Raw genomic sequence first — 15,333 nt, forward strand, 5'->3', positions numbered from 1 at the left:
TATTAAGAGTAGCTAGTCTACTTTTATAAGCTTATATAAAGTAGTCTAGAAAGCCTCTAACTAGTTAGAGCTATAGTCTATAATAAGAGCTAAGAGAAATCTATAGAAATACTACTAGTAGTCGCAGAATACCTACGTAATATAGTCTAAAGCTATAGAAGAAACTACTTCTAACTAGACAAATTTTAATAGGCAATCTATAATAACTAAAAGATACTATAGTAAGGTCTTATTACAGGCTAGCAGTTCTATTATAAAGTCTATTAAGATCTGCTACTAGTATCTATCTACTACTAGAATAGGCTATAATAGCTCTTAGCGCTTCTTCTAAGAGAAGTAGGTAGCGTAGTAGTAGTAATTTCTAATATAACGCGCAACATTGCTTAATATACTATTCTAGTAATAGTTTTAGCGTATATAGTAGAAAGTAACGTTCTTCTCTAAATGCTCTACTAGGCCTAACTTATAGGCTCTCTAGATTACTATTATAGTAAGTAGCTTCTAATTTAGTAGCTACAAAACGCCTCTCTAAAGTAGTGTACTATATATACTAATAGCGTAGTCTCTAATTTACTAAGTTATATTAGCCTTAGACAGAAAAGCTCTCGCACCTAAACAGACTACTCTCTACCTCTTAACATAGCTAGAATTCTCTACTAGTGTAGCGTTCTATAGGCTCTATATATAAGAGTTAAGAAACACTAAAGAGCCTAGTAGAGGTACATTCTCTACCTAGACCTAGGCTGTATCTACTAAGATCTAGACAAGTGTTATAACGCGCGTTAACTAGCAGAAATTCTCTACGCAGTTTTACTTACAGTAGCTTAATATATTAGAGCGCGCTATAAGGCGCCTAGGCTAATAACGCAATATATACTAGAATTTAGAGAGGTACTTTGCCTAGTAATACTATTACTCGCTAAGGTCTTATATACTAGTAAAGTACTCTAGATTCTTATAGTTAGTAAGAACCTTAAAAGGCTTATATACGCTAGTAAGCTTAGCTACCTATACCTTAAGGCAGCGCACTATAGTAAGTAACTTCTTATTATAAATAGTATAGTTACACTTTTCGCTTGTAAGAGCTACTAAATAGTAAGTAACTAGGTATAGAATGCCTCTAATATACTGCAAAAGACATCCCTCTAGAGTAACGCCTAAGCAGTCTATCTTAATAATTATTTAGTAAGAGAGGTTCTACTAATAAAGAATAGAGCCTATAATAAATACAGACTTTAACGTTTAGAAAGCCTAATTCTTCTCTAGTCTCTATTTAAACTAGGTAGCCTTTTCTATAAGTTAGTAGAGGAAAGTAGCTACCTTAGAGAAGTTAGAAACAAAGTTATAATAAAAGTTTATAAACCTAAGAAAACTACGCACGCCTATTACTATTATAGGCGCTTACTAGTTCTAGACTACCTAGAGCTTGTCTAGGTCTAGACGTATAGCGCGCTCTGCCTTAATAACATAACTAAAGTAGTAGACCTTCTTTACTATAAATACGCTTTTCTTAAAGTCTAGGTTAAGTTAGGTATTACGTAGTAGAGTTAGAACCTATTTTACCTTAGTAAAGTAGTTAGCTCTGCTTTCTCTAAAGTAGATTAGAACGTTATTAAGATATACTATCGCAAAATTGCCTAGTACTTTCTTTAGCGCACTATTAATATACCGCTAGAAGAACGTAGGTACACTAGTTAGGCTAAAAGAGTAGATAAGCTACTTAAATAACCTAAATTAGGTACAGAACACTGTTTTTGCCTTATTACTATTAGCTATACGTAGCTTATAGAATATAGTATAAATATTAATCTTAGTAAACTAATAAGCTTCTAAAAGTATACGCAGCGTCTTCTTAATTAAGAGTAGTAGGTAGTAATCTATAACTGTAATTTTGTTAAGGCTATAGTAGTTAATATAAAGGCGCTAACCTCTAGAAGCTTTCTTTACTAGAAGAACTAGTAACCTAGTAGAGAAGAAGCTAGCCTAGATCTAACTCTTATTAAGTAGGTCTATAAGCTGCGCGCGCAGCTCTAGCAGCTAATTATATAATATTAGATATAAGAGGCTCTATAGCGCGTTCTACTTATAGCTGCACGCATCTATAGATAAGTTAATATAATAATTAAGGCAGCTCTAGTAGAAGAGTAGCCTACTAGCCTTATTCTTATTAAAGAAGTTGCAAAACGCAGCTAACTTAGATAGTAATTTACTTAGCTTAGGCTCTATAAAGAGTTAAATACTTTCTAATAAGAGGTAGAACTAACATAAGGTATAGGTAAGAGTATAAATACTTGTAACAAGAACTACGCCTCTATACCTAGAAATACGCGCTCTATAACTTACTATCTTAGCTACCTTCTTAATACTAATTATTGTAATCTCTAGCTACTCTAGAGCCTAATTACACTTATACACTACTATCTCTCTAGCGTAACCTATAGTAAGAAGGCCCTGTAGAATATTAAGAATAACGCTTTTCTAGTATATCTATAGCTTACCTAGAATAATATTGTAATACAAGTTTAGAACTACATAGGTAATAAGGTAAGTTAGCTAACTATTAATATTATACTCTACTATAGCTAACTATAAGATAATAGAGTTCTATAAGAGACCTACTACTTAGCGCAGTAACTATAGAGTTAATTTAAGAAATTAAGTACTTACTCTTCTAGTAACTACCTTATTAATTACGCAGAAATATTTACACTCTAAGTTAACTAACGCCTACACCTACTTAGCGCTCTCTAGAAACAAAAACACTATAAATAGGCTCTTGTCTATAGACTAGCTAATATTAACTAAGCAAGCATTAAGGCTACGTGTTAGCAACTTCTCTACTAATATAACTATAGTCTGCCTCTAAGCTAGACTCTTTCTAGAGGTAGTTAGTTTCTTAAACGTACTCTCTCTTTATCTAAACTAACTAATTATATTATAATAAAGCGTATTATAGCTACGTTTAGGTATACTCTTATATAGTAGCCTACGCGCCTACACTACGTATAAACACCTACTACCTTACACTTACTAAATATATCTATAGAAATCTAGTTCTTCTAGTTAGAAGCTAGACCTCTATAAGAGCTTCTAAACGTAGTACTTACTACCTCTACGTTTACTATATAAATGTTACTATTACAGTTCTACCTCTAAGGCGCTATAAGCACAAAGTAATAGAGCTAAAACCTCTAGATAGACTCTATCTCTACTATCTTAAGGTTAACTGTAATAGCTTTATACATAAGAACTATAGCGTTATAGTTAGTGCGTAATACGCTCTAGTTTATAGAGACCTTCTTTATATAATTATTTAAGGCGTTACAAAGCTAGTCTAGCTTATACTTATTAGCCTAGTAGAGCCTGTCTACCTACGCTAGAGTCTAGCTAAAGGTAATAAAAAATTCTATAAAGAACTAACGCTTTCTCTAGCGTAAGTAGTCTAGGCGCACTAGAGTCTACTTCTTACTATAAACGTTACTATAGCAGAATAATAGGTAGTTAAGAAACTCTAGTAGATTCTAGATACTATACTTACCTATCTTAAAGTATAGAGTAACCTACTACTAGACTACAAGTAATAGTTTAGCGTTAATAAATATAAACTATAACTTTCTATCTCTTAGAAACTCTTAGTCTATCGCTAGCTTATACTTAATTATTACCTTCTAGACTTAGAAGTACGCCTTATTACTTCTAAAGCGCTCTTCTATCTAAAGAGGCCTGCGCTTGTCTACGTATATAGGTAGAGAAGAAAAAGAAAATAAAAAGTCTACACTAGCGCTAAAACTACTAATAGAAACCTTTATAGTAGAAGTAGCGTTTACCTTCTATAGAGTATTACTAGAGAGAGGCGTAGTATTAAACTACGTACTTAAGGCCTTAAGGCGTTAAGTAAGGTGTTTATTCTAGACCTAGAGTATCTAGAATAAGGCATAGTCTTCTGCGCAGTCTTAGGTTAGTTATTATAGTTAGTTTAGAATTACTTATAGAGTTGCGTCTTTAGCTATTTTTATTTCTTAAGCCTAGCTAGTTTATCTCTAAACTTATATATAGTGCGTAAGAAAGAAGCCTTATAAATGTTATAAACTAGCTTTAGAGTTAGAATATACTAAGTATTAATAGAATATTATAAGGCTTAGAACTTAAGAGGCTACGTATAGAATCTAGAGGTTTGTGTAGCAAGTCTAGACCTTGCCTATACCTTCTCTATTCTAGCCTAGGCTTAGGCAAAGCCTAAGACTATTACAGCTATGCTTACTCTATATAACGTAAAGGTACTACTATAAATAGACGCATAGGCTACTTAAATAATAATACTAAAAAAGATATAGAATATTAGATAGATAATAGATAATAGAACATATAAACATTTATATTGTAGATAAAGCGTTTAGAGCGTGTGTAACGTGTATGCCCGTTTACTAACTATGACATCGTCACAGAGACTTCGCGTCGGTTGCTCACATTGAAGAGTGCAAGGGGTATTTGATGCGCTCGAACTGATGGACACTAGATATCTTCGCTGTCTGTTTACTCACACTGCTTGACAAGGCCGTTTCGAGCCTGATGGCCTGGCGTCTGCGCCCGCCTGAGCTAAACCTTCGTGCAACGGCGCGCATCATAACCTCTTAGCCCATGCCACGACGGCTAACCGAGTGACAGATGTCGTGCTTGCTGGCTCCGGCCATAACTCACGATGAACCTAATCTCGGGGCTGTGGGTTAGCAGCATGCAAGAGTTTGGTTGAGTTTGTTTCCAGAAGACAAATTGGGAGTGGCTATGGAAGGTCTCCCGACCGTGCGCTTCTGGCTCTCTCAGGGCTTGCGCGAGAGCAGGAGGAGATATGTTTGATCTGCAGAGCCTTGCGGCTCGGCTGCCTCCTTCAAGCTGATCAGTGGAGATCTGGACCACGATGTCCGAGCATGAACGCATCCTGACTAACGACCTGCCACGGTGATGTGCGCTAGTCCTCGGCGCACAGTCGTAGGAATAGGGTTTAACCGCCTCCTGCATGCTTCGTTGCGTCTTACGGGATTGGCTGAGTTTGACATCGGTCGGCCACTCCGCCGTTTATGTCTGGCTATCTGCAGAACGTTAACAGAGCAAATATAACAGCACGTCCACCCGGCCCGTTGCTGCATCAGCCTGCATAGCATTTCCGGTGATCAGCAGAAGCTCATTTCGAGGAGAGGTCTCCGGTCAGCCAATTTCATTGGGCATCTTTATCTTTTCGTGTCTCATCCTCTTTACATTCTTCCATCTGCAATGGGTGTACCCACAACACCGGAGGGACTTCCTTTGGACGACCGCTCCAATGCGCTCAAGATACCCATCATCGCTTTGATCATATTCAGCTCAATATTCGTTCTACTCCGCTTGGGCATAAACTGGAGGAATAGGAATTACTTCCTACTAACCGATCACCTCCTATGGACGGGACATGTAAGTCGCGATCAAACAAGAGTTTGAAGCGTTTGCTAATCAGCTTTAGGTCATAGCTGTCGCAGGCGCAGCATGCTGCTACAAGATGGCTGAAGTTGGGGCCGGCAGGCACGTCTGGGACCCTATGTTGACACCACAAAACATGGAAACGTACCTCTACTTCCTCTGGGTTGGCCAGCTGCTTAACCTGTACGGCATGGCCTTGATCAAGCTCAGTGTATGCGCCTACATCTTCATGCTGGACTTCTCGCGAACCTTCCGGATCATCATTTGGGCTTCCGTCGTGATCCATCTGGGCGTCAACTTTGTCTTTCCTACGGTCATTCTATTCGGCGAATGCACTCCATACACCAAGCACTGGGACGTTTCCGGAATGAAACCTGGTTCCTGCTGGGACGCGAAGCCGCGTGTCATCTCTGGATACTCCGGCGCTGCGGTCAACATCGCGACCGACCTACTCTACACCATGGCGCCGCTTATCTACATTGCGAGGGTGCAACTTCCGAAGCGGACGATCTGGGGCGTGCGCGCAGTGTTCTTGTGTGGTCTCATGTAAGTCGTTATGTCGCCAGGCATTTTGCTCACATCACTAACAATCCTCAGCACAACCACTATATCCGCACTTAAACTCTACGAGATGAAGTCCTTGAACGAATCGCCAGATCCAACCTACTCCTCCGTCAACCTCAGTATCTTCGCCATCGCCGAAGTCTTCGTTGGCGCCTTCACTGCCTCGCTTCCACCACTCCGCAAAACATTCGAAAACGTCCTCCGCAAAGTGCTCCCAACCAGTCTCACAGGAGGATCAGGCAAGGGATCGCGACAAAGCTATGCGCTCCAAGTATCAGGGCCCCAGGTCAGCGGAAGGTCTTCAAAGCCAAAGCACGAGACGGATGATGACAGTGAGCTCGGCATACTGCCAGACGAGGCGAGCCATGAGAGGAAAGGCTCCGATCACGCGATCATGAAGACTACACATGTCAGTGTGACAGCCGACAGCAAAAGTATAGCGTCGCGCGATCATACTGAGTGGGCTTAAACGCTTCTCTATACAGAGGCACATAGTAATGATAATGAATTAATGATCTTCAAACCATCCTGCTACCCAATACCGGGAATGCATTCCCGCACCGTTGCGTACTCACGGACATAATCCCGTTCCCATGCCCATGGTCATCATGATCACCATCAGGGGCTGTGCTGCAGATCCCTGTCTCACATCTAGCCGAGGTACATGCGTTGATCAGCAACCTCACCTGCACCACATCACCTCTCATCAACATGTCGAAGCCGTCGAAACCATATCGTCGCGATCTTCAGTTCCGTGGTTTCGCTGAGGGCCTGACGTACCTCAACAGCGACAGCCAAGCACAGTGTCATTATTTCGGCGGCGTGCCATACGCCCTCCCACCCGTCGGCCCCTTTCGCTTCCAAAAGCCACGGTCCCTCCCACCATGCTACCGCTACGGCACAAAAGCGAACCCAGGACGATACACAGGCGGCTGTGGCCTATGTCCGCAGCCCGGCTCCAACACGGAAACCCTTGACGAGCTCGCCTGGGACGAAGACTGTCTGCAAACCAACATCTGGATCCCAGCCGGGCCATCGCCAGCAGAAGGTAATGTCCCTGACTCTACCCGACCTCAACCAATTGAAAGCTGACTCGGGGAGGTTGGCCGGTACTATTCTGGATCCGTAAGTAATCATTTCCTCCTCGTCACCTCCTAGTGCTTGGCATCGCCGTTTCACGGCAGACAGCATTCGAGGTAGATCTTCGGTTGGCGCACATTGGCACGGGATATAAACTCTGGCACCACGTGGTAGATCCGCACTAACGCGCCCTAGACGGCGGGTTCCTGCAATGGGGTAGCCCGAACGGACTCGACCTCCGCGCGCTACTCAGCGAGTCCCCCATCCAATGCGTCGTCGTCGCTCCCGCGTACCGCCTAAACGTATTCGGGTTTCTCGCATCCAAAGAGCTGATCGACTCGTGTTCTGCTACTGATGGTTTTGGCGTTAATCTTGGCTTCTGGGATCAGCGCATGGCTTTGCAGTGGACGTATGAGAATGTTAGCTATTTTGGCGGGAACGCGGCGAATATTACTGTCGGGGGTTACTCGGCGGGCTCGCACTCGGTGTTCCATCAGCTGTCGTACGATCTCGGTTGCGCGGATGAGAAGGCGGTTGTTAAGAGGGCGGTGATGCTGTCGAATGGGCCGGGTATGCAACCGAAGTGTTTGGATGAGGCGCGGGACCAGTTTGATGAGCTATTGGGGGCGTTGGGTATCGATTCGGCGAAGTCGCCGGCTGAGAAGTTGGCACGACTTCGTGAGTTGAGTCCAAGGAAGATTGTGGAAGCGAGTAACAGGATCAAGCTTCATCAGTTCCGCGCTGTTACTGATGGGGAGTTTGTGCGGCATGGGCTTCTCGAAGAACTGTCGAATGGTGTTTATGCGGAGCGCATGAAACGGCGCAACGTCAAGCTCATTATTGGCGAATGCAGCGACGAGCATCATGTCTATGGTCTTTGGCGACCACCTAGACCGGGCTTCGACAATATGCTGTACCGTCTTGAAGCTGACTATCCTCGCGAAGCATGCAAGGTGTTGATGTCGCACTACTTTCCCAATCGCAAACTGCCGTCAAAGTACTCAAGCTGGCAGGCGGCTTTCGGTCATATCTACGCTGATGTGCAGATCCACGCACTGCGTCGCGGGATGGTGAATGCGTTGGTCAAGCATGGCGCTGGAGATCTCATTCACAGATACCGCATCGAATGGCGTGCGCAGTGTGTTGACAAAGAGTTGCCCAAGCACTTCGGTGCAAGTCACGGCTCCGACATGGCGATATGGTTCTGGGGCAATGGTAGCGACCTGACCAAGGAGGAGAAGCAGATCGCGTTGAAGACGTTTCACGAACCGTTGAGCAGATTCTTGAAGGGCGAAGAGATGGATTGGGGTACTCAGCATGCGATGCAATTGAGGACGCTGAAGAAGGATGGAAATGTCGCTATCGAAGATGACATTCGACTGGAGGAAGGCTTGAGACTGTGGAATGCGCTGAAGACGGCTGGCGCTACTGGCGACCCGAAGGACACTGCGAAGTTATAATGGTAGGACATCGTTATATTGTTAACAAAATCGAATTGTCTCTGCAAACCTCAAAAAGTGCGGCAAACCTACATATTGCCTCATTACCCGACTAGGAAAGTTTAGTACAAGTGTAGATCACAGCGAGGTGTCTTCAGGCACCTGCACGTCGTAGAGGGCCTGCTCGACCTTGCTGTCGCTGTCATGAGGTTTACCATGTTCGCTCTCGTAGCTGCTATGCTGACAATCTTTAACCGCGGAACTTATTCCGAAGACATGGCTTCGGCTCGGCAACCGCGTCCACATCTCAGATACTCAACCTTCCGATTTCTCATCAACAAGTAACAACTCACTATACTAGCCGTATGGTCTAACATCACTAAATCACGCTTGTTGACTTCTTCCTCATGGATGGGTAAAGGAGGCGGAGAGGAGCAGGAGAGAAGAAGAAGAAGAAGAGGTGGTGGTGGACATTTTGCATAGGTCTGACATGATAGATAGACATCTCGTCTCGAACAACACACATCCCTCGTCCAGCGATCCCAAAAACCTAAAGTTTAGACTCACCCCCCTCTCCATCCCCCTTCAGCCTAAACACCTTATCCGGATTCAAAATCCCCCTCGGATCCAAAGCTCTCTTAACGCCCCTCATCACCTCCACACCCTCGCTCCCCACTTCCTCCTCCAACGCATCCCTCAACTTCATCCCAACACCATGCTCGCCCGTGACCGTACCTTCTAAGCTCAGCGCCAACCTCGCGATATCCATGATTACACTCATCGCTGCGTCGTAATGCTCTTGTGGGCACACGATGCTGGAGTGCACGTTACCATCCCCGATATGTCCGACGTTGGCACAAAACCAGTTTGATGAGTAGATGGCTGAGGCTTTGGCGATGAGTTCCTGAGTTCCAGCGACGAGGCGGGAGAGATTCGAAATAGGGACCGCGCAATCGCTGTGTAAGAAAAGATCCGTATCCTTCTTCTTCATAGCAAGGAGAGCTGTGCCCATGCATTTCCGTGCGCCCCAGATCACACCCACCGCTTCCTCCTCATTCGTGATTTCAACATGCGATGCGCCGTGTGTTCTACACAGCTTTTGCATGACAGCGATCTGGTCTCGCACACTATACACCGACGGCCCCGCAATCTTAAAAAACAGCGTCGGCACCTCTTCCCACATACGTGCAGGCGCAAGCCCAGAAACATTAACACACCGCATCTGCGGTCCATCCGCCAACTCCAACGCCTCAAGCCGATGACCCAGTTTCTGCAGGCTCACAACCACATCGACACCTTCTTGGAACGTCTTGAAAGTAGCAAGCCCAACATGCAGATTCCGCGGTATCGGCGCAAGACGCAACACCGCTTCCGTAACGAGCGCAAGTGTACCTTCAGATCCGATAACGAGATGCGTGAGATCGTAGCCTGCAGAGGATTTCCGCGGTCTGTGGTGTGTTTTAATGATGGCGCCGGAGGCGAGGACAAGGGTTAGGGAGATGACGTTTTCGGCCATGGTGCCGTAGTTGTAGGCGTTTGTTCCGGAGCAGGACATTGCTATCTTGCTTGGTGTTAGCCAAACACAATACACCCATAGCTGGCTAACGTTTGAACGAGCGCGTACATACCATACCACCTATCCTCGCCCCCGGCGCAGGATCAACAGGGAAAAACAACCCCCTCCCCTCCAACGCTTCATCCAACTCCACCCACCCCACCCCCGGCTGCACAACAACATCCATATCATCCTCATTCACCTTGACAATCCCCCTCATCTTCTCAAAACTCACACAAACCCCTCCCCTCACATTCCCCAGCGCCTGACCGAAGCTCGTGCCACCGGAAAAAGGCGTCACGGCTATACGACGCTCGTTGCATGCTTTTAGCACTATGGATGTTTCGAGGGTGGTTTGGGGGAAGAAGACTACTAGGGGTGTGTGGGTGGGCGGCGCGGGGGACCAGGGCGTGTTTGATTTGGCCTCGCGGGTGGAGAGGTCGAGGGTGTGGGGGATGTTGTGGGGGGTGAGTGAGGAGAGGAGGTTGTGGATGTTGGGGGCGGAGTGGTTGTAGGTGGGTGGTGGCATGATGGCAACGGCGGTGGAGTAGGGGTTGAGCAGGGTTTAGTGAGGATAGGCTATGTTGCTAGTCCCGGATGTCTCCAATCGAAAAATGGAAACTAGGACGTTGGAGTATCCGTGTTGAGACGGAAACGTGGTTGCCGAGGCGAAGTTATGTCTTCGGAATGAGTTCCGCGGGTAAAGACTCAGCACAGCACGTTCAGTCCTAACACATCTTATGCACGATAACCATGCTATCCCAACCTTCTGTTCTGAGGATAATCTAATAACACCATTCCCATTCCCATTGACAGCCTATGCATCTGAAGTCACATACCTTAGGCCCCCTCTCAAAAGTGTCGCATTTGTCCCGCGTAGGACGTGCTCCAGCTCCATCCGTCCCGAACACCCAGCCTCAAGAAGTCCCGTCCCATCTCCCCCTCCACCCCTCCATGCCACCTCACCCCATCCCAGCCATTCTGCCTAGCCCAAGCCCGCCAGTCTGCCATCTCCTCCTCACTCTGATAAACCTCTGGTCCGCGCAGAAAGTCCACCTAATCCTTCTTTTTACTCCTCACCGCCTCCTTCCTCAACCACTCTGCCCAAACGCCCAGATCGTCCGCTGCATCTAGTACTCTAGCCAGAATCTTCGTTCTTTTGTCGAAGAGCTCTAGTTGCGCTTGTGCTTGTCCAGGACTGTCGTGGTGCGCGTGGATGTTTTGCTCGACGACGACCAGCTCGCCGTTGGGGTGTATGTCGATTGTGACGGCGAGGGGTGCGTTGTAGGTTATTGGTGTGGAGACGGGGGTGGAGGTAGTAGAGAGGAGGTTGGAGATGAGGTCTGCTACGTCGGGTGAAGATGTTACGGCTTCAGGGTGGGGGACGTGCAGGGTGAAGCGTGGTGTGGGCGGGTTATAGCTTAGGGTGACGTCGAGTTGGAGACGAGGCAGGTCTCCCTGCGCGGACGTCTGCGGTGCAGCTTTTGGTGTAGATTGCTGGCCGAGCTTATGGGTCGGAACGGGCTTTTCGGGTGCGAGGTAAAAGCAGTCTCGTAGGAGTGATGTGACATGCGCGTACTGTCTTAGCACGGGCAGCATCTCAACCAGTTGCTTCGGATGGCTGAAGGGGAGGCTTTCTAGCGTGCGGCTGTATTCTAGCTTGGGTATGTAGAGACTCATGTCATGTCGCCTTTCCAAATCGCGTCCAGAAGCGTCTTGCTCTAGTACTAGAACCTTTCGCGAGCTGCGTATCTCGTGGGTTCGGTCGCCTGTTGTGTTGGACATGCCTGGATCTACCTCGCCTGGCCTCAGAGCCAGGCCTGCGAATGTGGTAGGACGGAAGTCGTCGGTGCGAGGCTCAATGCCAACGATCTGGTATAGCTGCATGTGCACAGCGAGCGGTACGACGAGAGGGGGGTTGAACTTGGCGACGAAGCGTACGTTTGGGAGGCGTCCAGCTGCGGAGTCGAGGTTCATGGCATCGTCGGTCTGCTCGGGAGGTTCGAGGTAGGTCGGCTTGGGGTCGAGCCAGTCTATCGAAGATGCGTTCATCAGCATATTGTCTAGGGAGACATTTGCGTCTGCGTCGGCTGACTTTTCAACGGCGTCGCTGATCCAGTCGTCGGAGATGCGGATGGGCGTGTAGAGGGTGGAGGGCGAAGATTCGCATTCGATGGTCAGTGAATACATCTTGTTGCGACTCCAGCGATGGTCTTCCGGGTACGAGGCAGACTCGGTCGGCCCATCTAGCTGCAAGCGTCCATCCATCCAGTACTCCAGGCTCAGACCGAGACACGATCCGCCGTTGAGCCTGGGTCGTCCGCTCTTCTTGCACAGCACTTCGCGCTCGGCCCTGTATGTTCTAAACCGCTCGTCAGGCTTCCTGTTTGCGAGCTCCGTCTTCTTTTCATGCTCAAACAGCTTCCGAAGGCTCGTGTAGACTCCCGCGATCGCATTGTAGCAACTGACCCCGCCGTTCTGCGGGGACCCCAGCTTGTCGAGCGTCAGCAGCTTCTCCAAGCTCTCCGAGAAGCGCTCGAGCGTGACGTTGAGCTTGCTCTGGCCGGGCAGAGGCTTCAAGCTGCGCACGAGAATCTCAGAGCCCGTCGCGCCGAAGTTGAGGTCGGCTCTCGATTCGTCCAGGCCGGTCTGGAGATTGACGCTGACGATCTCGTCGTTCTTGAAGGTGACGTCGCACAGGGCCTCGTCTCCGATCAAAAGACTCCAGGTGCCTGCCTCGTCCATGTGCTTCTCGCACGGTATGTCCATCTTCTTACACAGGGCCAGCAGTCCCTGCTCGCTGACGCGTCCGGGCTTCTTGCCGATGATGTCTATGATCTCGCGCAGTCTGCGGCTTCGCTCTGCTTCGTCGGCGCGTCCCATGGCACTTGCGCTCATGCCCAAGCTGGACATGCCCAGCCCGCTCATGGTGATGCCCATGCCCACGCCTCCCATGCCCGAGCTCGCGACGTCGTTGAGCATGTTAAGCACCGCGGGCGAGTCGTACGACATCATGTTGATATTGCCGGAGGGAGGGACGCTGCGTGGGGCGGGCGAGGAGAAGGCATTGAGGTGTCGCGAGGGCGTTTCTTTGTCTTTGGGCGTTGGCGTGGCCATGACGACGTTGGTGAGTGCGCAAGGCACTGCGTGAATTAATTATGTAGTTGAGTGAGGGGTGGGTGTCAGGATATTGTTGCGTACATATTCATGAAGCGAGGAGGAAAGGTGTTGCGCCCAAGGTAAGCCCGCGATGGTTTGGCCTTGGCGTCCATGCAGGGCAGGACGACCACCCCCAACTCTAGGAATGCAGGCTGCCAAAGTACTGACTATTTTTCCATGTGTAAAGCACGAATATATGCGCGGGGTATCATAACGCGACGCCTGACCGAAGCCCAACAAGCTGAACGCCAGCTCCATCTCCAGTATTCCAACTCAGTCCAACTCCACCACATCGTCCTCAAGAATCTCACTAATCTTTCCCTTTGCCCTAGTCCCCGCAGCCCTCCCCGTCTTCTTCTTGGGCGCAGCCTTCTTGGTTCTAGCTTCTTGCAGCAAGAGCTCATTGAAGATGTCCTCGACCCCTTCCTCATTGTTGTACTCAATCGCCCTGACCCGTTTCTTCGGTCGTGGCTGCTGCGCTTCTCGCTCGTTGCGCTCCTTCGCCTCGACCTCCCAGCGCTTCCTTATCTCGTCTTCGGTCTTGTTCTCCATGGTGTGGAAGGAGGCGTGGTGGCCACATCCGTCGCATTCGTATGAGGATGACGACTGGAATCGATTAGCTAGTGTAACGGCGGCGTGGGGTATCCAGACCTACCTTCAGCGGATGCAACATGAACCGTAAACACGGGCATTTGGCGGCGAGCAGAGACGGCTTGTGATTGCATTGGCCGCGGGGAGGGACATAGTTCATCTGCGTCCAGACATTGGGTGCGTTGCCGGCCATGCTGATGAGGTAGTTGTGGGTGGAGTCGAGGCGGTCAATGACCCGATTTGATCAAAGCGCGAGGTCGTCCATCGCATAGTGTTCACTGCGTGCACAGGTAGAGGTCGGGTTGCGCGCAAACGCCAAATTGACTCGAATTCACGTGCTTCGACTAGCCGTAACCGCATTGGGAAAACCCCGCTCCGCAAACCGTCTGTCAACGTCATAGCCGTCAACTGTGGCTTGCACACATGCGCAGTGTATCTTTCTCGAATAAATATTAAACAAGGTACATTATTCTCAGTAAGCACCGGTCTCACGCCACAGCCGTGCGGCATAATCGGCATCGTCGGCTCAAGCAAACATATCCTAATTGTCAATCGGTCCGCATTGGGTGTGAGAGTGTTTGATTTGGAATTGCCCCTCGTCCAAGCAAAGTATCATAACCCGACCAGAACTATGGCCAGACCCAGAACTGCCAATGATAGCAAACATGCCCCTCAACCGTAAGCAGCATAAGCGGACGGCTTCCCTCTACCCGTCATGCGTCGGCGGCAGACCCTCGCGACTTGAACCGAATCAGGCCTCGGCGCTAGGCCAGTGGTGGGGAACTTGGATGCGTAGGGCGCTTCTTGTCCAAGTTGACGATCGATACAGCGGGGTAGGAACTCGAGTATAAAGCCCGAGGTGAAGGCAGTCCAACACGACACTTGCTCTTTCAACCTTCACAGCTTAAACAACTCCACCAACCAACTTCCCACCCCACCAACTTATCAAGATGCCTGCTGGAGGATGCTTTTGCGGTAACGTCCGTTACGAGGTGCAGGGCGAGAGCGGAGGCAACGTGCGTGGTGTCCTAACAATTCTCCTGATGTTGCTAATGGAGTGTCCAGATCCTCTGCCACTGCCTTGACTGCCGCAAGATCACCGGATCCGCCTACTCAACCAACGCCGTCTACTCGGACGAGGGCTTCAAGGTCACCAAGGGTACGCCAAAGGCACACACAGTAAAGGGCGACAGTGGAAACGACGTTACCTCCATGTTCTGGTATGTATTCGCTACGGTATAGCGAGTGCTGTTCTGACCTTGTGCAGCGGTGACTGTGGCTCGACCATGTGGCGCCAGGGCGACACCTTTGCCGGCAAGCGCATCATCAAGGTCGGAACTCTTGACGACACCAAGATCCTCGACAACATGACGATGAACGCCGAGTTGTACGTCGACCACAGGCCGAAGTGGGTGGGCTCCCAGGAGAGCGCGGCGCAGAAGGCGGGCATGTAAGGAAGAGCGGTCGGGAGCGGGGAAGAAAGGCGGGAATAAG

The 15,333-nt window shown here is 48.4% G+C and overlaps 5 protein-coding genes across 5 annotated transcripts; 3 read left to right on the plus strand and 2 right to left on the minus strand.

Annotated features, from left to right (window-relative positions):
- Positions 1 to 5,530: 5,530 nt before the first annotated feature.
- Positions 5,531 to 6,484, plus strand: J4E83_004422 (uncharacterized protein; the record flags this gene model as incomplete). The annotated part of the gene is made up of 2 exons (XM_049331351.1): positions 5,531 to 5,997; positions 6,049 to 6,484. The coding sequence occupies 2 exons, from the start codon at positions 5,531 to 5,533 to the stop codon at positions 6,482 to 6,484; spliced, it is 903 nt and encodes a 300-aa protein (XP_049189897.1).
- A 242-nt stretch (positions 6,485 to 6,726) lies between these two features.
- Positions 6,727 to 8,555, plus strand: J4E83_004423 (uncharacterized protein; the record flags this gene model as incomplete). Its single annotated transcript, XM_049331352.1, has 3 exons — positions 6,727 to 7,063; positions 7,117 to 7,140; positions 7,291 to 8,555. The coding sequence occupies 3 exons, from the start codon at positions 6,727 to 6,729 to the stop codon at positions 8,553 to 8,555; spliced, it is 1,626 nt and encodes a 541-aa protein (XP_049189898.1).
- A 2,590-nt stretch (positions 8,556 to 11,145) lies between these two features.
- On the minus strand, positions 11,146 to 13,206 carry J4E83_004424 (uncharacterized protein; the record flags this gene model as incomplete). Its single annotated transcript, XM_049331353.1, has 1 exon — positions 11,146 to 13,206. One exon carries the CDS (start codon positions 13,204 to 13,206, stop codon positions 11,146 to 11,148), a length of 2,061 nt encoding a protein of 686 aa, XP_049189899.1.
- A 315-nt stretch (positions 13,207 to 13,521) lies between these two features.
- J4E83_004425 (uncharacterized protein) lies at positions 13,522 to 13,940 on the minus strand (the record flags this gene model as incomplete). Its single annotated transcript, XM_049331354.1, has 2 exons — positions 13,522 to 13,854; positions 13,935 to 13,940. 2 exons carry the CDS (start codon positions 13,938 to 13,940, stop codon positions 13,522 to 13,524), a joined length of 339 nt encoding a protein of 112 aa, XP_049189900.1.
- Positions 13,941 to 15,051: 1,111 nt separating this feature from the next.
- J4E83_004426 (uncharacterized protein) lies at positions 15,052 to 15,293 on the plus strand (the record flags this gene model as incomplete). Its single annotated transcript, XM_049331355.1, has 2 exons — positions 15,052 to 15,059; positions 15,107 to 15,293. 2 exons carry the CDS (start codon positions 15,052 to 15,054, stop codon positions 15,291 to 15,293), a joined length of 195 nt encoding a protein of 64 aa, XP_049189901.1.
- Positions 15,294 to 15,333: the final 40 nt, after the last annotated feature.

The sequence above is a fragment of the Alternaria metachromatica genome (assembly GCF_023757995.1).
Source record: "Alternaria metachromatica strain BMP 0045 chromosome Unknown scaffold_7, whole genome shotgun sequence".
Lineage (NCBI taxonomy): Eukaryota > Fungi > Ascomycota > Dothideomycetes > Pleosporales > Pleosporaceae > Alternaria > Alternaria metachromatica.